At 47.3% G+C, this 23,792-nt stretch overlaps 1 protein-coding gene across 2 annotated transcripts in view; it reads right to left on the bottom strand.

Annotated features, from left to right (window-relative positions):
• Positions 1-23,792, bottom strand: part of ACBD5 (acyl-CoA binding domain containing 5) — a 44,449-nt gene that overhangs the window by 6,727 nt on the left and 13,930 nt on the right. The window contains exons 5-9 of one of the 2 annotated variants that reach the window (XM_069729616.1): positions 19,440-19,554; positions 19,296-19,328; positions 12,012-12,164; positions 10,860-11,069; positions 517-617 (exon numbers count right to left, since the gene is read on the bottom strand). In XM_069729616.1, the coding sequence (XP_069585717.1) occupies positions 517-617; positions 10,860-11,069; positions 12,012-12,164; positions 19,296-19,328; positions 19,440-19,554 (612 nt within the window). The remainder of the gene's footprint in view (positions 1-516; positions 618-10,859; positions 11,070-12,011; positions 12,165-19,295; positions 19,329-19,439; positions 19,555-23,792) is intronic. The other variant, XM_069729617.1, reaches the window with a different exon arrangement.

The raw sequence follows: 23,792 nt of genomic DNA, 5'->3' as shown, positions 1-23,792 counted from the left end.
AGAGGCACTCACAGCATGCTGCGATTGTTTTCTCATGCCCAATTAATATAATATTGGGCAGAATGCTATACGGAAAAACACTGCACAACACTCGGCCATGTTGTACGCCATTGTGAACATACCCTAAGGGTAGGGCTACATTCCTGTGCTTTAATTTTTGCTTTTCCTTCTTAAAACCATGGATGATCCCAGATACTTATATTTTAGAGATAGGAATCAATTATTTTCCTTTATGGGTGGAGTTGTCCTTTAAAAAAAAAGGGGGGGAATAGGAGTAACAAATGATATGGTTGCCAACAGAATAATATGAAGAACACTTTTTGCTTCTGGCCGATTGGCATTGGAAACATGATAAATAGGGGAACATGTTGGAGAAAGGTCCCGTTATTTGCTCTCTCAGTTTCGGAGTGGTATGTAGAGGTCTCCAAGTGCCAGATAGTTACTAAAACACTGAGGCCATTATAATCTGTTGCATCGATGCCAGATTCAATCATCATGGAAGAAAATCCCACTTACATCGTCGTGTCCAAACTGCTCCATGGAATCACAGAAGATCTCGGAGTCGGAGTCACTCGTTAAATGCTGCATTGCAGCAACGTCCTCTGTGCAATCATCTCCTGAAAGACAGGATTTTACTGGTTAAGGGTATGTTCACACGTTCCTGATTTCCCTCCTTTTTTTTTTCAGGACTGAAACCGCAGCTCTTTGCAGAAAACGCAGGTCCTTTTTTTGGTGCTTTTTTGGTGCGTTTTTTGATGCGTTTTTTGATGCGTTTTTTAATGCAGTTTTCTATGCAGAGTCTGTGTGTTTTCTAGGAAGTTTTTTAGGGTTAAAATGGCTGAAAATACCCTAACCCTACCCCTAACCCTACCCCTAACCTTAGTGGGAAAAAAAAAAAATTCTTAATTTTTTTATTGTCCCTACCTATGGGGGTGACAAAGGGGTGGGGGTGTCATTTACTATTTTTTTTATTTTGATCACTGAGATAGGTTATATCTCAGTGATCAAAATGCACTTTGGAACGAATCTGCCGGCCGGCAGATTCGGCGGGCGCACTGCGCATGCGCCCGCTATTTTGCAAGATGGCGGCGCCCAGGGAGAAGACGGCCGGACGGACACCGGGAGGCCGGGTAAGTATAAGGGGGGGAGATTAGGGCACGGGGGGGGGGGGGCATCGGAGCACGGGGGGGGAGGGAGGGCATCGGAGCACGGGGGGGTGGGATCGGGGCAGCCACACTCCGCCCACGCACTTCCGCCCGCTTCCCCGCACTTCCTGCTGCAGCGGTTCGGCACCACAAACCGCAATAAAACCCGCAGATATATTTTTGATCTGCGGGTTTTACTGCGGGTTTGACCTCACAATGGAGGTCTATGGGTGCAGAACCGCTGCAGCTCCGAAAAAAGAAGTGACATGGTACTTATTTTTTACCGCGGCTATTCAGCGCGGCTTTTTTTCCCCGATTCCCGCATCATGTGCACAGTGGTTCCTGTTTTCCATAGGGTACATTGTACTGTACCCTGCATGGAAAACAGCTGCGGAACCGCAGCGGCAAAAACGCTGCGGTTCCGCAGAAAAAAAACGCACTGTGTGAACATGGCCTAAGGCTACTTTCACACTAGCGTTTTCTGCAATCCGTCACAATGCGTCGTTTTGCAGAAAAAACGCATCCTGCAAAAGTGCTTGCAGGATGCGTTTTTTCCCCATAGACTTGTATTGACGACGCATTTGGAACGGATTGCCACACGTCGCATCCGTCGAGCAACGGATGCGTCGTGCTTTGGCAGACCGTCGGGAGAAAAAAACGCTACATGTAACGTTTTTTGCTCCTGACGGACCGCTTTTTCCGACCGCGCATGCGCGGCCGGAACTCCGCCCCCACCTCCCCGCACCTTAGAATGGGGCAGCGGATGCGCCGGAGAAATGCATCCGCTGCACCCATTGTGCAATGCGTTAAACGCTAGTGTCGGAATCTCTCCCCGACGCATTGCGACGGGGAGATTCCGACGCTAGTGTGAAAGAAGCCTAATTGTGACTTTTAGAAACAGTTTCCCAAGTGTAACACAAAAAGACAGCGAGGTGGGGACATGATCTGGATCAGAGTTCGGACTGATTGAAGTTATAATGGGGTAAGGGGTAAAACTAACCCATGGTGGAGGAGGAGGGCGATCTGAATGGATCATGAGAGGTCCATCAATGGATCATTATGGTCATGAGTCCATTATGAATGTGAGCCACGTCATGAAGGCTCTGCTGCCTTCACATTATATGCTTGTATCAACTCCGATGCTGAGAAGGTACCATAGCACAGGATTTTCTGTGGGATGACTCTAAATAGTAGAGAGGAGTCGGCTATACTTTCCGTCAAGGTAAAAAGGAACGTTTCACCAGCCTGATGGAGGCCACGGACAGATGAACGGATCCTTATACATACATTTGGGATCGTTTCCTAAAATATGAACCCAAGCTGGGGCTGTAATGTGACGTGAATACCAATACTGACCAACTATTTGGATCAGAGGTTGATCAGACTGTGGTCCAAAAGTCATCAGTTTTTCTCCTAAGTGGAGAAAAAAAATGTTTCTCCACCTTCTTTCTGTCTATCAGTGAAAATGTCATCTGAGTTTGGTCCAGTTTTGTCACGGACCTACAGACATGCAGATTTTGATTTCACCCTCGGATCAAAATCAGACACGTCTCCATGATTTTCCGGAGATTGCTCAGTCCGCAAAAAATCATGGACATGTGAATGGCCCCATAGAATATCACAGGTACAAATGCAATCCGGGAAAAGCACTCATACGAGGACATCAGACATGGGAATGAGGCCTTACCTGTATGGATTGATAGCAGGTCCACTTTTAGAATGGTTTCTCACCCTGGATCACCCCTATAACATGTCAATTCCCAAAACCCCTGGCAAAAAGTTGACGAGACGATGCCAAGACAAGCTGCTCATCTCCCTCATTGCATGGCGTCATGTCAGATAACTGACTGTCCAAGTAATACAAGAGAGCATGTTTGCAGGACTGAAAGGTGGCCCCCTTCATTATGACGTCCATATGTTCTAACAAAGCACATGGGAAGAGTGTGTACTGATGGGGCAACCCCTGTACAACCAGCTGGTATAATACACATGGGCAGTGCGTGTACTGATGGGGCAACCCCTGTACAACCAGCTGGTATAAAACACATGGGCAGTGTGTGTACTGATGGGGCAACCCCTGTACAACCAGCTGGTATAATACACATGGGCAGTCTGTACTGATGGGACAACCCCTGTACAACCAGCTGGTATAATACACATGGGCAGTGCGTGTACTGATGGGGCAACCCCTGTACAACCAGCTGATATAATACACATGGGCAGTCTGTACTGATGGGACAACCCCTGTACAACCAGCTGGTATAATACACATGGGCAGTGCGTGTACTGATGGGACAACCCCTGTACAACCAGCTGGTATGATACACATGGGCAGTGCGTGTACTGATGGGACAACCCCTGTACAACCAGCTGGTATAATACACATGGGCAGTGCGTGTACTGATGGGACAACCCCTGTACAACCAGCTGGTATGATACACATGGGCAGTGCGTGTACTGATGGGACAACCCCTGTACAACCAGCTGGTATAATACACATGGGCAGTGTGTGTACTGATGGGACAACCCCTGTACAACCAGCTGGTATGATACACATGGGCAGTGCGTGTACTGATGGGACAACCCCTGTACAACCAGCTGGTATGATACACATGGGCAGTGCGTGTACTGATGGGACAACCCCTGTACAACCAGCTGGTATGATACACATGGGCAGTGCGTGTACTGATGGGACAACCCCTGTACAACCAGCTGGTATAATACACATGGGCAGTGCGTGTACTGATGGGACAACCCCTGCACAACCAGCTGGTATGATACACATGGGCAGTGTCTGTACTGATGGGACAACCCCTGTACAACCAGCTGGTATAATACACATGGGCAGTGCGTGTACTGATGGGACAACCCCTGTACAACCAGCTGATATAATACACATGGGCAGTGCGTGTACTGATGGGGCAACCCCTGTACAACCAGCTGGTATAATACACATGGGCAGTGTGTGTACTGATGGGACAACCCCTGTACAACCAGCTGGTATGATACACATGGGCAGTGCGTGTACTGATGGCACAACCCCTGTACAACCAGCTGGTATGATACACATGGACAGTGCGTGTACTGATGGGACAACCCCTGTACAACCAGCTGGTATAATACACATGGGCAGTGTCTGTACTGATGGGACAATCCCTGTACGACCAGCTGGTATAATACACATGGGCAGTGCGTGTACTGATGGGACAACCCCTGCACAACCAGCTGATATAATACACATGGGCAGTCTGTACTGATGGGACAACCCCTGTACAACCAGCTGGTATAATACACATGGGCAGTGTCTGTACTGATGGGACAACCCCTGTACAACCAGCTGGTATAATACACATGGGCAGTGCGTGTACTGATGGGACAACCCCTGCACAACCAGCTGGTATAATACACATGGGCAGTGCGTGTACTGATGGGACAACCCCTGCACAACCAGCTGATATAATACACATGGGCAGTCTGTACTGATGGGACAACCCCTGTACAACCAGCTGGTATAATACACATGGGCAGTGCGTGTACTGATGGGACAACCCCTGCACAACCAGCTGATATAATACACATGGGCAGTCTGTACTGATGGGACAACCCCTGTACAACCAGCTGGTATAATACACATGGGCAGTGTCTGTACTGATGGGACAACCCCTGTACAACCAGCTGGTATAATACACATGGGCAGTGTCTGTACTGATGGGACAACCCCTGTACAACCAGCTGGTATAATACACATGGGCAGTGCGTGTACTGATGGGACAACCCCTGTACAACCAGCTGGTATAATACACATGGGCAGTGTCTGTACTGATGGGACAACCCCTGCACAACCAGCTGATATAATACACATGGGCAGTGTCTGTACTGATGGGACAACCCCTGTACAACCAGCTGGTATAATACACATGGGCAGTGCGTGTACTGATGGGACAACCCCTGTACAACCAGCTGGTATAATACACATGGACAGTGCGTGTACTGATGGGACAACCCCTGTACAACCAGCTGGTATAATACACATGGGCAGTGCGTGTACTGATGGGACAACCCCTGTACAACCAGCTGGTATAATACACATGGACAGTGCGTGTACTGATGGGACAACCCCTGTACAACCAGCCGGTATAATACACATGGGCAGTGTGTGTACTGATGGGGCAACCCCTGTACAACCAGCTGGTATAATACACTTGGGCAGTGTCTGTACTGATGGGGCAACCCCTGTACAACCAGCTGGTATGATACACATGGGCAGAGCATGTAGTGATGGGGCAACCCCTGTACAACCAGCTGGTATAATACACATGGGCAGTCTGTACTGATGGGGCAACCCCTGTACAACCAGCTGGTATAATACACATGGGCAGTGTGTGTACTGATGGGACAATCCTTGCACAACCAGCTGGTATGATACACATGGGCAGAGCATGTAGTGATGGGGCAACCCTGTACAACCAGCTGGTATAATACACATGGGCAGTGTCTGTACTGATGGGACAACCCCTGTACAACCAGCTGGTATAATACACATGGGCAGTCTGCACTGATGGGGCAACCCCTGTACAACCAGCTGGTATAATACACATGGGCAGTCTGTACTGATGGGGCAACCCCTGTACAACCAGCTGGTATAATACACATGGGCTGTGGGTGTACTGATGGGACAATCCTTGCACAACCAGCTGGTATAATACACATGGGCAGTCTGTACTGATGGGGCAACCCCTGTACAACCAGCTGGTATAATACACATGGGCAGTCTGTACTGATGGGGCAACCCCTGTACAACCAGCTGGTATAATACACATGGGCAGTGTGTGTACTGATGGGACAATCCTTGCACAACCAGCTGGCATAATACACATGGGCAGTGTCTGTACTGATGGGACAATCCCTGTACGACCAGCTGGTATGATACACATGGGCAGAGCATGTAGTGATGGGGCAACCCTGTACAACCAGCTGGTATAATACACATGGGCAGTGTCTGTACTGATGGGACAACCCCTGTACAACCAGCTGGTATAATACACATGGGCAGTGTCTGTACTGATGGGACAACCCCTGTACAACCAGCTGGTATAATACACATGGGCAGTGCGTGTACTGATGGGACAACCCCTGTACAACCAGCTGGTATAATACACATGGGCAGTGTGTGTACTGATGGGGCAACCCCTGTACAACCAGCTGGTATAATACACATGGGCAGTCTGTACTGATGGGACAACCCCTGTACAACCAGCTGATATAATACACATGGGCAGTGCGTGTACTGATGGGACAACCCCTGTACAACCAGCTGGTATAATACACATGGGCAGTGTCTGTACTGATGGGACAACCCCTGTACGACCAGCTGGTATAATACACATGGGCAGTCTGTACTGATGGGACAACCCCTGTACGACCAGCTGGTATAATACACATGGGCAGTGTGTGTACTGATGGGACAATCCTTGCACAACCAGCTGGTATGATACACATGGGCAGTGTCTGTACTGATGGGACAACCCCTGTACGACCAGCTGGTATAATACACATGGGCAGTCTGTACTGATGGGACAACCCCTGTACAACCAGCTGATATAATACACATGGGCAGTGCGTGTACTGATGGGACAACCCCTGTACGACCAGCTGGTATAATACACATGGGCAGTGTGTGTACTGATGGGACAATCCTTGCACAACCAGCTGGTATGATACACATGGGCAGAGCGTGTACTGATGGGACAACCCCTGTACAACCAGCTGGTATAATACACATGGGCAGTGCGCTTTGTCTGCTTTACCTACAATACTAATTACAGTAAGACGCAGAAGATTAGAGTATTAGTCTGTGCTCCAGCCCTGATGACTGCCGGTCATGTGAGAAGGAACTCGTGTATAATAATATGTTATTCATCCTCTTGGGAACACTACATGCCAGTTGGGTTGAAATAAGGTTACTTGGAGCACCAGCACTTTTTATCCGGATTTCTAGAACTAAACGTCCTTTTACACTGGCAGGTTTTGCCCACAATGAGCCTTCTCCAGCGTTCATTCAGCCCAATATTGGCCCCTTGTGTTCACCTCTGCACAGAACATTTCTGTTATGTATACAGCACCTGAATACAAAGCATTTCTTACACGGATTGACTCTGTATTGCAGCCGGTAGTATAGTTAAAAGCAGCTTTAACAATTCTGGGAATTTCACAGCTGAAATCCTCACAGATTTAGGGTATGTGCACACGCTGTGGATTTTGCTGCGGATCCGCAGCGGTTTCCCATGCGTTTACAGTATAATGTAAACCTATGGGAAACGAAATCCGCAGTGCTCCTGCTGTGGAAAAAACTGTGCGGAAACGCAGCGGTTTACATTCCGCAGCATGTCAATTCTTTGTGCGGATTCCGCTGCGGGTTTACACCTGCTCCAATAGAAAACTGCAGGTGTAAACCCGCAGTGGAATCCGCAATAGAAACCGCGATAAATCCACAGTAAAAACCGCAGTGGTTTTGCACTGCAGATTTATCAAATCCGCTGCGGAAAAATCCGCAGCACTCACAGATACGTGTGCACATACCCTAAATGTTTTTTTTTTTTACACAGCTAGGTGAGGCAATCGACATCCTGGGAGGCATTCTCCTTATATCGGAAGATACACAGTACGGCTACTTTCACACATCAGGTTTTTTTTGCATCAGGCACAATCCGGCGAATGTTGGAAAAACCGGATCTGGCGCAGATTGTGAAAAACTGATGCGACGGATCCATTTTTTTCGACGGATTCAGCTAGCATATCTAGATTATTGGATAAAAAAATTTGGAGCATGCTCAGTTTAAAAAAAACAGAATCCGGTGCCGGAATCCGTTATATTCCGGATCCGGCACCTTCCGGCTCCCATAGGATTCCATTCTAGCAAACAGCCGGAAGCGGCGGATCCGGCGCTTCCGGCTTTTTCGCCGTAGACAAAAACCGTTGCTATGGACGTTTTTTCCAGAAACCGGAAACGGCAGATCTGGCGAAAACCGGACGAAACGCAATGTCTATGGGGAAAAAAAATGGATTCGGCAGCAACATTCGCCAGATCCGTTTTTTTGAAATTTAGCCGGATTTAGCCTGACAGCGAAAACCTGATGTGTGAAAGTAGCCTAACATAGCCTCCCTGCTGCATCACAGATACAAATGTAGTGATGACAAAAAAAACTTGATGACAACCGGCTGAATTGTGAATGCAGCTCTGAAGTTGCATTGATGACAAGATGAGTAATACTATGTGCTCAGAAAGTTACTCCATTTTATATGTACCCATGATAAATATATAAAATGAGTATGTATGTATGTATGTATGTATGTATGTATGTATGTATGTATATATATATATACACACATATATACACACAAAAAAGAACAGCAGCACATGTGCATGAATCTAGGCCATGTGAAAACACAGACAAACATTCAATATAGATTATACTTCTCAAAAGTATTTTTTCACAAAAATATTTTCATAAAACTTATAGTAATAGATGAAAATGAAGGTTCGTTGCGCATAAATTGGCCAATTCATGTGTGCCCATCAACCATGGCAAGGTGACCTCCCTCTGATGGGTCCTACTCTACAGTACACTAGGCCACCAGCCCAAAATATAAATAAATAAAATATATATATATATATATATATATATAATATAAATAAATAAAATATATATATGTGTGTGTGTGTGTGTGTGTGTGTGTGTGTGTGTGTGTGTGTGTGTGTGTGTGTGTGTGTGTGTGTGTGTGTGTATGTATGTATGTATGTATATATATATATATATATATATATATATATATATATATATATATATATATATATATATATATATATATACTAGCTATTGAACCCGTTCTACGCCCGGGTGGCAAGCATTTATATTGGTATATGGTCTCCATCACGTGCTGCGGCCATCCTGCGCCCGTTCTGTCATGTGCTGCGGCCATCCTGCGCCCGTTCTGTCATGTGCTGCTGCCATCCTGCGCCCGTTCTGTCATGTGCTGCTGCCATCCTGCGCCCGTTCTGTCATGTGCTGCGGCCATCCTGCGCCCGTTCTGTCATGTGCTGCTGCCATCCTGCGTCCGTTCTGTCATGTGCTGCTGCCATCCTGCGCCCGTTCTGTCATGTGCTGCTGCCATCCTGCGCCCGTTCTGTCATGTGCTGCTGCCATCCTGCGCCCGTTCTGTCATGCGCTGCTGCCATCCTGCGCCCGTTCTGTCATGTGCTGCTCCCATCCTGCGCCCGTTCTGTCATGTGCTGCTCCCATCCTGCGCCCGTTCTGTCATGTGCTGCTCCCATCCTGCTGCCATCCTGCGCCCGTTCTGTCATGTGCTGCTCCCATCCTGCTCCCCTGTTCTGTCATGTGCTGCTGCCATCCTGCGCCCGTTCTGTCATGCGCTGCTGCCATCCTGCGCCCGTTCTGTCATGTGCTGCTGCCATCCTGCGCCCGTTCTGTCATGTGCTGCTCCCATCCTGCGCCACTATTGTATTATGTGCCCCCCATAAGACGCTCCAGTGTGTATGCCCCCGTATGCTGCTGCCATATAAAAAAAAAAAAAAAAATGCCATACTCACCTATCGTCCGGCTCCACTGCAGGTGTGTCTTCAAGAAAATGGCGCCGGAAAGCGCGGACTGCGCAGGCGCCGATTCCGGCAGCAGGAATCGGCGCCTGCGCAGTCTGCGCTTTCCGGCGCCATTTTCTTGAACACACACTCCGGCTCCTCTGCCTGTGACTGGACTCTGTCACAGCAGAGGAGCCGGGAGACGGAGCCGCACGCAGCGCTGGAACGGAGGACAGGTGAATATACTTACCCTCCCTCCTGGCGCGTCCACGGTCCCTGACTCTCCGTTGGAGATCGCGGTATGCGTTCAGGGCTTACGCATACCGCGATCTCCTGGGAGCGTCACTCTGTGGGGGCCAGACTGTGCCGGCGCTTGCGCCTGCGCAGTCTATAAAGGCTTCGGACAGAGTGACGCTCCCAGCGTTATATTATAGAGATATATATATATATTTTATTTTTTTTTTTTATTCTCAGTAACTTGTGGCCCTGAACAAAAATCTATTTGTTCAAGGGCAGCAGAGTGGCTCACTGGCTAGCACTGTATGGTGGCTCAGTGGTTAGCACTGGATGGTGGCTCAGTGGTTAGCACTGGATGGTGGCTCAGTGGTTAGCACTGGATGGTGGCTCAGTGGTTAGCACTGGATGGTGGCTCAGTGGTTAGCACTGGATGGTGGCTCAGTGGTTAGCACTGGATGGTGGCTCAGTGGTTAGCACTGGATGGTGGCTCAGTGGTTAGCACTGGATGGTGGCTCAGTGGTTAGCACTGGATGGTGGCTCAGTGGTTAGCACTGGATGGTGGCTCAGTGGTTAGCACTGGATGGTGGCTCAGTGGTTAGCACTGGATGGTGGCTCAGTGGTTAGCACTGGATGGTGGCTCAGTAGTTAGCACTGTTGCTTTGCATCTCTGGGGTCCTGGGTTCACATCCCATGAAGGACAACATCTGCAAGGAGTTTGTATGTTCTCCCCGTGTTTGCGAGGGTTTCCTCCAGTTTCCTCCCACACTCCAGAGACATACTGATAGGGAATGTAGATTGTGAGCCCCAATGGGGACAGTGAGTTTGTCTGGTATCATGTCACTGCTCATAATGAATAAATCATAAAGGGATGGGGCACTAACCTTTCCTGGCTTCCACCTGTTTCCCGGCATCATCCGCTGTGGTCTCTGGATTTCCATTCACCTCCTGTGTGGTGTCATTGAGATCGGACTTGCTGGGTACATGATTGGGAACGTCTGGAACGTCTTCATTGTGACTTATATGTAAACCGTTAGGAATAGTGGGGTTCAGGCCGGGCCCAGGAGAGGCTTCGTCCTGCACGGCTTTGTCCTCTAGAAAAGAAAGGTTGTCGGCAGGAGTAATTGTAATAATCGCCGAACATCACGTGTTCACAATCTGTACTTTTAGACGAATATAGACTGAACTGTCAGGTCATAGTTTGCCGTCCGGCCCCGATATAACCCGTATATATAATACTCTTCATCCGCTAGACTCTCATACTGAGTAGTGTATACAGTACATGGATGGGATTGATGAAGGGGACCGTATGGTTATCAGAGGGTCGCACTGCGGACAAAGTGTGAACACAGCTCAAATATATGCTCAACTGTCATAAACGCCCAGGATAAATAACGTTCATCACCTACTCACAGCACAGAGTACATGACCAATGTATAAATCACTGGGGGTCCAATGAGCCCCCAATCATGAGAACAGTGATCCCGTCTCCTTCATGTGAATGGAGGGGTACTGTGCATGCACGACCACAGCACTACTCACTTCTATGGGAGCAGCAGAGAGCATGTATGACAGATGCTCCTACAGCCAGTAAATGAAGCCGCGGTCACACATGCGCACACTACGGTCGCACATGCGCACACTGCTGCTCCATTCACATAGGAAACCATGTCATGTTTGCTGAGAGCCCCGGTGGTCAGACCCTTTGCGATCATACATTTATCACCTATTATAAAAAAAAGTGTCTTTGTCCATGCAATTGTATTACAGCTTATACCCATTCAAGGGTAGGAGTTGTAATACCAGATGCATCCTGTAGTCAGTAGCGGCACTGTTTAAAACAAAAAGAGCCCTTTTTCAAATCCTGGACCCCTTAAACTTAATAAATGTCCTGTATATAAGGTGGTCCGGCCTCCTAACAAGTCCTATGTAAGGAGCTAAAGATGTTTCAAAGAGTTTTCACGTCTCCCTTGTATGGTCCACGTCAAGGTATAATTATAGAGGATGTATATATAAAGCACAATACACCAAAGTACCTTTCTCACTTAGCTCGGCCTCGTCTTCACCCTCCTCCTCCTCCTCCTGGCCTCCGTTCTCCTCCTCTTCGGACTCCGCTCCACTATCACTGCTCTCCGCTTTCCCGTTCACAGCCTTACAGTTCGGGGTAGAAGTCAGAGCAGAGCTGAGATCTACAGGAGGGTAAAGTCACAAGACAAGGTAAACCCATCACAAGTCACATTTCCGATGCGGCAGAGAACACAAGCAAGTCTTAATATAAACTTTCAGAAGGTACTAATACTACTTATGGAGATTCAGCAGGCAGAGCAATGCACTCTGGGAAAAAAAATGCAAAATAGCTCTCCGTGAAAAGGAAGAAAACTGTCTCTCTAGCACCACCTAGGGGTAAGTTACACTGTAAATTAATGTGATGATTCTCCAATGTGTACAACTGATGAAAAGCTGCATAGTTGCCACTTTCTCGGCGTATAATGGCTCATGTCACCTACAGAGCACTGTACTCGCCCACAACGGCCCATCGAATGCCAACAAGACACATTTGCTATAACCTGAGCGCATGCGACGATCACAAAAATGAGACAAGAGAGTTTTACAGGTAAAGCAGTCTAAAGAGGCTGTCAGGACATGTTGGGAGTTGTGGTTACACAACAGCTGGAGTGACACAGGTTGATGACCTCTTGCTCCCCTCTTGTCTTTGCAGTAGGGGAAGAAACCGGAAAACCCGGAGGAAACCCACACAAACACGGGGAGAACATACAAACTCTTGGCAGATGTTGTCCTTGGTGGGATTTGAACCCAGGACCCCAGCGCTGCAAAGCAAGAGTGCTACCCACTGAGCCACCATACAGTGCTAACCACTGAGCCACCATACAGTGCTAACCACTGAGCCACCATACAGTGCTAACCACTGAGCCACCATACAGTGCTAACCACTGAGCCACCATACAGTGCTAACCACTGAGCCACCATACAGTTCTAACCACTGAGCTACCATACAGTTCTAACCGCTGAGCCACCACACAGTGCTAACCACTGAGCTACCATACAGTGCTAACCACTGAGCCACCATACAGTGCTAACCACTGAGCTACCATACAGTGCTAACCACTGAGCCACCATACAGTGCTAACCACTGAGCCACCATACAGTGCTAACCACTGAGCCACCACACAGTGCTAACCACTGAGCCACCATACAGTTCTAACCACTGAGCCACCATACAGTGCTAACCACTGAGCTACCATACAGTTCTAACCACTGAGCTACCATACAGTGCTAACCACTGAGCCACTGTGCTAAAAGAATAAAGCTCCCAATTCACTGACTGCAAGCAGAGATCCTGAGAAAAAGAGCCAAAAAGCAGCCATACAAAGAATACTTGCACATTTTTGACTAAAGTTTTTCAGAAGTGAAACATCGATGGTCTAGAAAAGAGGTCAACAACCCACGTCACTCCAGCTCTTTATTCACAGATTGCAAGCAGAAAAAAAAAAAAGATAACTTCACCTAAAGTATGTAAAATAGCATAACTTCCATCATCAATGAAGGAGCTATATTTGCATAAACCTGAATACCATTTTTCCGGGCATGTTAAGCATTTATTCTCCGATACATGGCTGCAATCTGCGTTAGCTGAAAGTCATCCAAACGCCTCGTCCAGGGGTCTGCGGAGAAGCTAATATGTACATGTGCCAGTTGGACGTCCACTCTCCAGAAAAAGATTATTGGCGTTTTTTGGATTGATTTGGCAGGTCTTTTTTAATGCTTTCCTGGGTCAGTGGCACCAGAGGTGCCCAGCGCTTGTGTGCCCAAGCTGAACCCGCATTCTGAGGCCAGAACACTTTTGGAGGGCAGATATCTAATCTCTACGGCTTGCTGAAGACATGGACACACATCCGGAAAAACTGAGCTTTGCTGGCCAAGAAAATAAGGCCCAAAAGACAAGACAAATGGATGGTAGATAGCAGCGGTCAGAAGTGGAGATAAGTGTGGAGAGGTGAGAAAGCACCTAATTAGCTTTGGCTCCTTTAAATGCGATTAAAGGACACGTCTCAATTAGAAGGATGGATTGACCCCCAGCACACCCCGGACCACCACTGCACTTCTGAAGGAAAAGTGTCATCAGAATACAATCTGTTATAATTAAATCATTTTGGGTTGTTTTTTTTAATGTTAAATGCATTTTTTTCAACCTTCCACATCACAATCTATACATCAGAAACAAAAAAGAAATTGCAATTTTCAGGCCGGCCACTAGATCTAATATTTGACCCCTACTTCCTGTCCTTCATGTGGCCGTTGGCAGCAATAGACTGACCTAGACCCTATTTGTTTGTATATAAGCGTTAGCTGTGCATGCTCTGATCTGAGCAAAGTTCATTGCACATGGATGTGGTGGACGTGAGCTGTGATGTCAGGATTTTATACCCTGAATGTAAAGGTTCTTCCATGATGATTAAATCCTCACCTTTCTTGTAAAAAGCAGATTTGGCGTTTTATAGCAATCCATAATTAAAGTGTATGTTAATGAACGGCGGGTGCAGTGGGCGGAGCAATGCACCTACAGCTCTGCTGTCTCTCTCCTTATTCCCCGCCCGCCATCCGCCTCCTGTCTCCGACTGACAGGTCACTGAAACATGAGTGTGGTACAAAATCCTGATGACGAACCTGATTTAATAGATCATTCCCTGCGGATACATTCCCGCTAGGGTGTAACCAGGCGAAGCAGCTAGTCCACATGTACGAGATCTGCACTCTGCCCTATGTAAGTGCACCGGGTCGCAGGATCAGATGGAAGTACAGACAAACAATGAGGGTCTGTGGCACACATTGATGTGCTATGTGAAAAGGTCCATGGTGTTTTAGACCCAGAAAGCCCCTACACTAATACAAAGCCACTATGGCGACCAGCTGGTTTACCATGTTAGAGAGGAGGCCATCACCCTGAGCTTATGTAAGGCTGTGTGCACACGTAGCAGATTTGGTGCGTTTTTTCCTTGCAGATTTTCTACAGCAACCTGAAGCTATTCTGATGCCAGCACAGTGAATGAGAAACCAGACGTGTTGAGTATTTTTGACTTGCAGAGTTGGTGCAGAAAAATAATCTGCAGCTTGTCCATGTCAAGTCTCTGTGCGTTTTTGCCCTGCTTGACTCAAATCAGTCAAAAATGCAGAAAAAAAACACGGCGAAAGGGCCACGTTTTTCCTGCCAAGAGATGCAGAAATGGTGCCGAAATTTTACTCAACGTATGCACATACCCTAATAACTGACAACCCAGTAGTTATGTTCAATAAGGGCATTATTACCAGGTTTTTGTTGCCGTTATACACAGCTGAGGGGCCGGATGTTATACACCAGGGGTGAGGGACCGGATGTAATACACTAGGGGTGAGGGGCCGGATGTTATACACCAGGGGTGAGGGGCCGGATGTTATACACCAGGGGTGAGGGGCCGGATGTTATACACCAGGGGTGAGGGACCGGATGTAATACACTAGGGGTGAGGGGCCGGATGTTATACACCAGGGGTGAGGGGCCGGATGTTATACACCAGGGGTGAGGGGCCGGATGTAATACACCAGGGGTGAGGGGCCGGATGTAATACACTAGGGGTGAGGGTCCGGATGTTATACACCAGGGGTGAGGGGCCGGATGTTATACACCAGGGGTGAGGGGCCGGATGTTATACACTAGGGGTGAGGGGCCGGATGTTATACACCAGGGGTGAGGGGCCGGATGTTATACACCAGGGGTGAGGGACCGGATGTAATACACCAGGGGTGAGGGGCCGGATGTTATACACCAGGGGTGAGGGGCCGGATGTTATACACCAGGGGTGAGGGGCCGGATGTAATACACCAGGGGTGAGGGGCCGGATGTAATACACTAGGGGTGAGGGGCCGGATGTTATACACCAGGGGTGAGGGACCGGATGTAATACACTAGGGGTGAGGGGCCGGATGTTATACACCAGGGGTGAGGGGCCGGATGTTATACACCAGGGGTGAGGGGCCGGATGTAATACACCAGGGGTGAGGGGCCGGATGTAATACACTAGGGGTGAGGGGCCGGATGTTATACACCAGGGGTGAGGGGCCGGATGTTATACACCAGGGGTGAGGGGCCGGATGTTATACACTAGGGGTGAGGGGCCGGATGTTATACACCAGGGGTGAGGGGCCGGATGTTATACACCAGGGGTGAGGGACCGGATGTAATACACCAGGGGTGAGGGGCCGGATGTTATACACCAGGGGTGAGGGGCCGGATGTTATACACCAGGGGTGAGGGGCCGGATGTAATACACCAGGGGTGAGGGGCCGGATGTAATACACTAGGGGTGAGGGGCCGGATGTTATACACCAGGGGTGAGGGGCCGGATGTTATACACCAGGGGTGAGGGGCCGGATGTTATACACCAGGGGTGAGGGGCCGGATGTTATACACCAGGGGTGAGGGGCCGGATGTAATACACCAGGGGTGAGGGGCCGGATGTTATACACCAGGGGTGAGGGGCCGGATGTTATACACCAGGGGTGAGGGGCCGGATGTTATACACCAGGGGTGAGGGGCCGGATGTTATACACTAGGGGTGAGGGACCGGATGTTATACACCAGGGGTGAGGGGCCGGATGTTATACACCAGGGGTGAGGGACCGGATGTTATACACCAGGGGTGAGGGGCTGGATGTTATACACCAGGGGTGAGGGGCCGGATGTTATACATCTGGGGTGAGGGGCCGGATTTAATATACCAGGAGTGACGGGCCGAATGTTATACATAAGGGGTGAGGGGCCGGATGTTATACACCAGGGGTGAGGGGCTGGATGTGATCCATGGGGTCAATATGACTGAATGAGAAATCTGAATTCAACAAAGATGTGAGGATTGTGTCCCAATATTTTTTTCCATATTTTGTAGTATATCACACTATTGCGTTACACAACACACTGCCACGATATAGGTTTTCTGCCTTTGTACGGTATATATATATATATCCATAAAGCCCAAAATGTATTCACAATAACCCTTCAATAATCATTTTGTTATTATGATTATTATTATTTAAAAAAAAACCTTACATGTTCTCTAAGCAAAAAAACATATTAATGCCTTTTCTGTGAGATATGTCACCAATATCAGATCGGTAGGGGTCCGACATAAATACACTGGACAGAGCAGCATTGCCAGGCTCCATACATAGTGTAGTGGCCACGGCTGGGGCCTGCAGATCAGCTCCCAATCACTTGATCGCGCCGTTCCAGCTCCATATATTGTTTACATCCAGCTGCCATCAGAGCACATAATGCACAGTCCTGGACACCCCCTTTAAGTCTAATTTTATTAAACTACACTACCCCTTTAAAAGGATTTATGGTTTAGCGGTTTATGACTGCCTCAAACAATGAGCGGACTTTTTCTTCCAGGCTCTTATAGGTAATTTGGCACTTAGGATAGTGTAGAGGAAGGAGGCCGGGTTAGATAGCGCCACCATAATGTAGAAATGTGCGGCATCAGCAGGAGTTGCCTCTTTTTTTGCCGACCACAATGCAGACCGTTCTCCAGTATTCAGAGAAATCAATGCGCTGATAATTAGAGCTCGTGCATTACCGTCCTCCTATATAATGGCCTCTACAGCGCCAGAGATCTGCTGGAGTAATCGCTGCTACGGACAGATCCCTGAAGGAAGAATCACCATCCGCTCCCTATAAGCACAAGTGCCAAAAGTTCCCATTCCCTCCATCTGCGCAGCACGCGGGCTCATTAAACCCGCCACACCGTGAACTTTGATATCCTGAGTTGCAAAACAGTTTTCTCACTTTGCACCGATTTGGTGGATTAACTGAATACAGCATCGTGTGTCACCGCCAAGAACGGCTCAGCCGGTGAGAGTGGAAATTTACCCCGAGCTCCAGGCTACACGACAGGAAGAGCAAATAAAGGGGAAAACAGGGCAAAAACGCAAAACAATAAAAAAAACAAAACAGTGATAACAGTAACCTCATAACAGTTCATGAAATGTACGAGTGAAATAAAACGCAGCTCTTTATATTACTCCAGGGTATTATAGAAATGTTTCCAAATTATTGTTAAAGAAGACCTGGATTTTTTTTTCTACTTTCAATCTTTGCTCTTTTTTTTCTTTCTTTTTTTTTTAAGAATTCTACATTGTGCCGTCCCTCTGTTATTCCTCCTGGAAATGAACGCATCTACAAATGGGCATTACAATTAGCAACCATGGTGCGTCCATACACAGTCTGCCACTTTTAGCAATACTATTGCATTGGACATTGCAAGGGGCACGGCCGTATAAATCAGACAACAATGCATGGACTGGCTGGCGCCTCTCCCGACCATAGAAATATATGCAGCTTGCATCGGTATAGCCGCCGGCCAGTCCGAGCATTGCGGTCTGATTTATACGACCATCTAATTGCGTAGGGAAAACAACACATTGGAATTAGTAGCGATTGACTACCAAGAGCTCCTTTCACAATTCTGCTGGAAACAGTCAGCAAGCTTGTGGTCAGACACACCACTAAGGCTGCTTTCACACATCAGGTTTTTTCTTTCAGGCACAATCCAGATCCGTTTTTTTTCTTATGCTGGATCATCATCAATCATCATCATCATCATCATTCTCTCTCTCTCGCAGTGGTATTATCACCTGACCCACTACTGATACTTCCATAGGCTTCAGAGCTGAAATCTCACAGCATTTCTTGCAGGCTGAACCTCTGTTTATTTGTATGGTCGGAAAATTAAAGGGGTATTCCAGTTTCGATAAATTATCACTTATTGATGGAATAGGTGCTAATTGTTAGATCAGCGTGGGACTGACTACTGGGGCCAGATTTAGACGTCCGATTTTCACAGTTTGAAGTACGGACTAACCAGGGATCTACTAATCCAAACTCATCATCTTATACAGCTGATGAGCTTGGGATAGGAGACCCACAACCGGGCGTGCGTGAATAGATGATCATTTATAAACTGGGACGCCCCTTTAACTTTCCAGCATGAAATGCACAAAATAAAAGCTCCGTACAGATATTCAGTGAGCATGGAAGCTCGGAGATTTCAGCTCCAGAGCCTGCAAAACGGTGAATGCAACTTCTCATTATAAGTCACATTGCCCTGAACATAGACTTTAATACAGAAGAACTAGTAAAACAAATCTCTTTTAACTTCATTGAAAAAACAGTACAGACAGAATAGTTGCTGCATGCTCTACAATTTTAGGAATTTTTTTTAGATTTAGCAAAAAGAAAAAAAAGAAAATGGAATGTTCCTTCATACCTTCTAAAGACTTAGTAACTTTGTCCAGTCGTACTGGCGTGCAGAAAGAATAAGAAAGAGCAGAAAGTTTTGATTGGAGGAAATAGATAAGAAGGAGAATCACATACTAAAAGTTTTCTAAAACAACAATGTAGTTTGGCCAACCTGAAGTGACACCAGATCCTCGCCCAAGTTTTTTCTCTTCCACTATTTCATAAAACGGACCTATGACGTGGAGTAACTCTTCTACTTTTTCCGTCATTGGCATTGACTCAAGGATCTAGTGTCCAAAAGGCAACATGTCACATAACAGCATAAGGATTCAAAATTTAATTTTTTTTTAACTTTGCTTTTACACTCTTGAAATTGCAACACCAAGATTGAAAAGTCATGGAATTACAGAAATCACAGGACGGCTAGACATGTTAATGATATGGATGGGCAGCACGGTGGCGCAGTGGTTAGCACTGCAGCCTTGCGGCGCTGGGGTCCTGGGTTCAAATCCCACCAAGGACATCTGCAAGGAGTTTGTATGTTCTCCCCGTGTTTGCGTGGGTTTCCTCCGGGTTCTCTTGTTTCCTCCCACATTCCAAAAAAAGACATACTGATAGGGAATTTAGATTGTGAGCCCCATCGGGGACAGCGATGAGAATGTGTGCATTTTTATATAGCGCTAACATATTCCGCAGCACTTTACAGAAGTGCTGCGGAATATGTTAGCGCTATATAAAAATAAAGATTATTATATGCAAACGACAAAACATTTGAAACAAAGTTTTCAAAACATTTTGAATTGTTCAATATCAAGTATGAGAATGATAAGCAGAAATCCCCGCACTTACAGGCTTGGCTGATATCAAGGAGTGGTCATTAATGGTAGTCTGAGGAATGTTCTGCTGCACTGAATGCGCTTGAGTAAATCATCAAGATCTGCTGCTGGCACCTCCCTTTGCAATTGACAACCGATGATGTTCCAGATGTACTCGATAGTTGACAAGTTTGGAGATGCTGCAATGAATGGTAGATAGCCCAGGCTGCTCACAGTAGCACCAGCATTAACATGCGGCCTGGAATTGTCAAGTCACAAAACGGCTCTTGAGACACTTGGAGAAACAGACGTATCAATGGTTCCAAGTTTGATCCATTCTGTACTGCAAGCAAAATTAGACATCACATACCGTGTCTAAGGGATCAGTGTCTACACAAACCATAGAAGGTGTTTGCATGGCATTGGGCTACAAGCCAGACGTCCAGCAACATCCCCATCACTAATCTCAAAGACTATCAAGGTGCAGAGCAAGATGGTAATAGAGGCTGGATTTTAGGTCTATCTTTAACAATTACTCTTTAGTCTTGGACATAATAATAGCCGGAGACTGGTCTTGAGACCAACACCATGGAGAGGCCTTCACAAAGGTGTAACACCAGTCCGATTAGGATGTGGGGTTGGCATAATGTATGGAAGCCGGACCCCTCTAGTCTTCATTCCAGCTCAGTGTTACATTATTCTGCTGGTGGGACCAGAGGTATGGCCATTTCTTTAATGTCCCATCCCAGGAGTCATTTTTCCACAATGCAATGTAAAGCCGCATGTTACTCATACTACGTGGCCTATATCTGCTCCCATGGCTGCAGCGTCTCCAGACTTGTCTCCCACAGAGAACATCTGGGACATCATTGTTCAGCAAATGTACATGAGCTGCCAGCAGAGGATCTTGATGATTTGCCCAAGTGCATTCAGTGCAGCAGAACATTTCTCAGACAACCATTAATAACCTTATTGACAGCAGCCGAGGCCGTAAGTGCCAGGATTTCTGCACGTGGTGCTTATACTAGATACTGAGTAAATTGAATTGAAAATGTTGTTTGCATTTGTTTTTTCATTATTTGCAGATCATTAACATGTCTACCCGTCCTGTGATATCCGTCATTCCATTACTTTTTCCTTCTGGGTGTTAAGATTTCAATGTTGAGGAGTGTATTTATGGAAACCTAACAGATGAAAATAAAAAATTAAATTACCGTATATACTCGAGTATAAGCCGAGATTTTCAGCCCAAATTTTAGGGCTGAAAGTGCCTTCCTCGGCTTATACTCGAGTCACGGTAGCGGTGGGGTCGGCAGGTGAGGGGGTGAGGGCGCTGAGGCATACTTACCTAGTCCCAGCGATCCTCGCGCTGTCCCTGCCGTCCCACGGGCTTCGGCGCTGCAGCTTCTTCCTCTCTTCAGCGGTCACGTGGGACCGCTCATTACAGAAATGAATAAGCGGCTCCACCTCCCATAGGGGCGGAGCCGCTTATTCATTTCTCTAATCAGCGGTGCCGGTGACCGCTGATAGAGAAAGAAGCTGCAGCGCCGAAGACAGGAGGGGACAGCGCGAGGATCGCCAGGACTAGGTGAGTATAGCATATTCACCTGTCCTCGTTCCAGCCGCCGGGCGCCGATCCATCTTCCCGGCCGGCGCCTCCATCTTCCCGGCGTCTGCGCTCTCTGACTGATCAGGCAGAGGGCGCGATGACGCATATAGTGTGCGCGGCGCCCTCTGCCTGATCAGTCAGAGCAGAGACGCCGGGAAGATGGAGGCGCCGGAACGAGACGCTGGGAGCTGCAATCAAGGGAGGTGAGTATGTGTTTTTTTTTTTTTATTGCAGCAGTAGCAGCGGCAGCACAGATTAATGTGGAGCATCTATGGGGCACAGTGAACGGTGCAGAGCACCGTATAAGGCACAGCTAGGGGGCACAATGAACGGTGCAGAGCACCGTATAAGGCACAGCTAGGGGGCACAATGAACGGTGCAGAGCACCGTATATGGCACAGCTAGGGGGCACAATGAACGGTGCAGAGCACCGTATATGGCACAGCTAGGGGGCACAATGAACGGTGCAGAGCACCGTATATGGCACAGCTAGGGGGCACAATGAACGGTGCAGAGCACCGTATATGGCACAGCTAGGGGGCACAGTGAACGGTGCAGAGCACTGTATATGGCACAGCTAGGGGGCACAGTGAACGGTGCAGAGCACTATATGGGGCACAGCTATGGGGAAATATGAATGGTGTAGAGCACTATATGGCACAGCTATGGGGAAATAATGATCTATTTTTATTTTTGAAATTCACCGGTAGTTGCTGCATTTCCACCCTAGGCTTATACTCGAGTCAATAAGTTTTCCCAGTTTTTTGTGGCAAAATTAGGGGGGTCGGCTTATACTCGGGTCGGCTTATACTCGAGTATATACGGTAATATTAAAAATGTGAAAACTAACGGTTTTGTACCTAACCTACATTATCGATTGGAGATACAGGCTCCAAGCCTGAAGCTGCACCTCTGCTCATATCATGTCCTCTTAGGATGGAGCGTGTAGATCCAAATTCTTAAAAAGAGTAACTTCTTTTATACAATTATTTATTTAATTATTGATTAACTCTGTAAATTATAAAAGGTTTGTCACATACTATATTTCCTTCTCTCTCAAACACCATACTGAAGGAGCTGTTTTCACTGCATAGTTCTTGCTCTTTTAGAAGCTGCTTTGAACTGCACCTTTAGCAAGAACCCCGTACCCAAACAATATTTACAAACACTCTGCCTGTGTGCACTTCTCTGCTCCCATCATGCTCGGACAGGATGGTGTTTGTGTACAGATTCTTGCTAGAGCTGCAGATCAAAGCGTCTTCTAAAAGAGTAGAAACTAGGCAGTTAAAACAGCTCTTTCATCATGGTTTTTGAGAGAGAACGAAACATAGTAAGGAAACGGAGTACATAGACTCATAACTTTGTAAACACTGATTATTAGCCCAAAAAAATGTAGCTGCTCTTTATTTACATTGTCACATATACAGACATAAGTGGTGCTATTTAAGCTAGACATGATGTCATTTCATCATTTAAAAAGGTTTGTTCACTACTATTTTTTCTTTTACTGGACTCATGGTGGTTTTAAAACTAAAAGGAAAAAAAAACACATACTCACCTACTGGAACGCTGCACCATTGCCTATTTCCCCCACTGGCCTATTCCGGTGACCCCTGCAGCCATTCATCAGTAGACTGATCATCACTTCTCCATGCTGACTGGCTGCAGTTTTGATATCATGTCAGAGCCAGAAGAGAGGAATGGGAGACTGCTTCTTCTAATCCAGCCTGCTGTTCCTATGCACCACTACTGAAGAGGAGGCCAGAGGGGAGAAATGACCCTCGCATGAAAGCTGCAGCCAAATAACACAAGACAGTCGCCTAGAACTTTCAGCTACAACATTATGCCAAGCTTCCAGCCAACAAGCGACCACTGATTGTCTGCAGAGGTCATGACTTCCCTGCCTGTAAAGGAAGCTAGAAACTTGACTTGGGACACCGGCAACGGTGCAAAGGCCCAATATTTTAGTATCACAATGGGCCCATTTGTAAAATAAAATATAGTATTGTCCAACCTTACGTTACAAGTCAGCAGTCCTCAATGTGCGTTGAGGATTCTCCGGTTCTAGCCCAGGCAGTGGGCGGTCATGTGACCGCAAGGA

The sequence above is a fragment of the Ranitomeya imitator genome, chromosome 6 (assembly GCF_032444005.1).
Source record: "Ranitomeya imitator isolate aRanImi1 chromosome 6, aRanImi1.pri, whole genome shotgun sequence".
In the NCBI taxonomy this organism is placed as follows: Eukaryota; Metazoa; Chordata; class Amphibia; order Anura; family Dendrobatidae; genus Ranitomeya; species Ranitomeya imitator.
The sequence above is the reverse complement of the archived record's forward strand: the minus strand, read 5'-3'. Positions and strand labels throughout refer to the sequence as shown.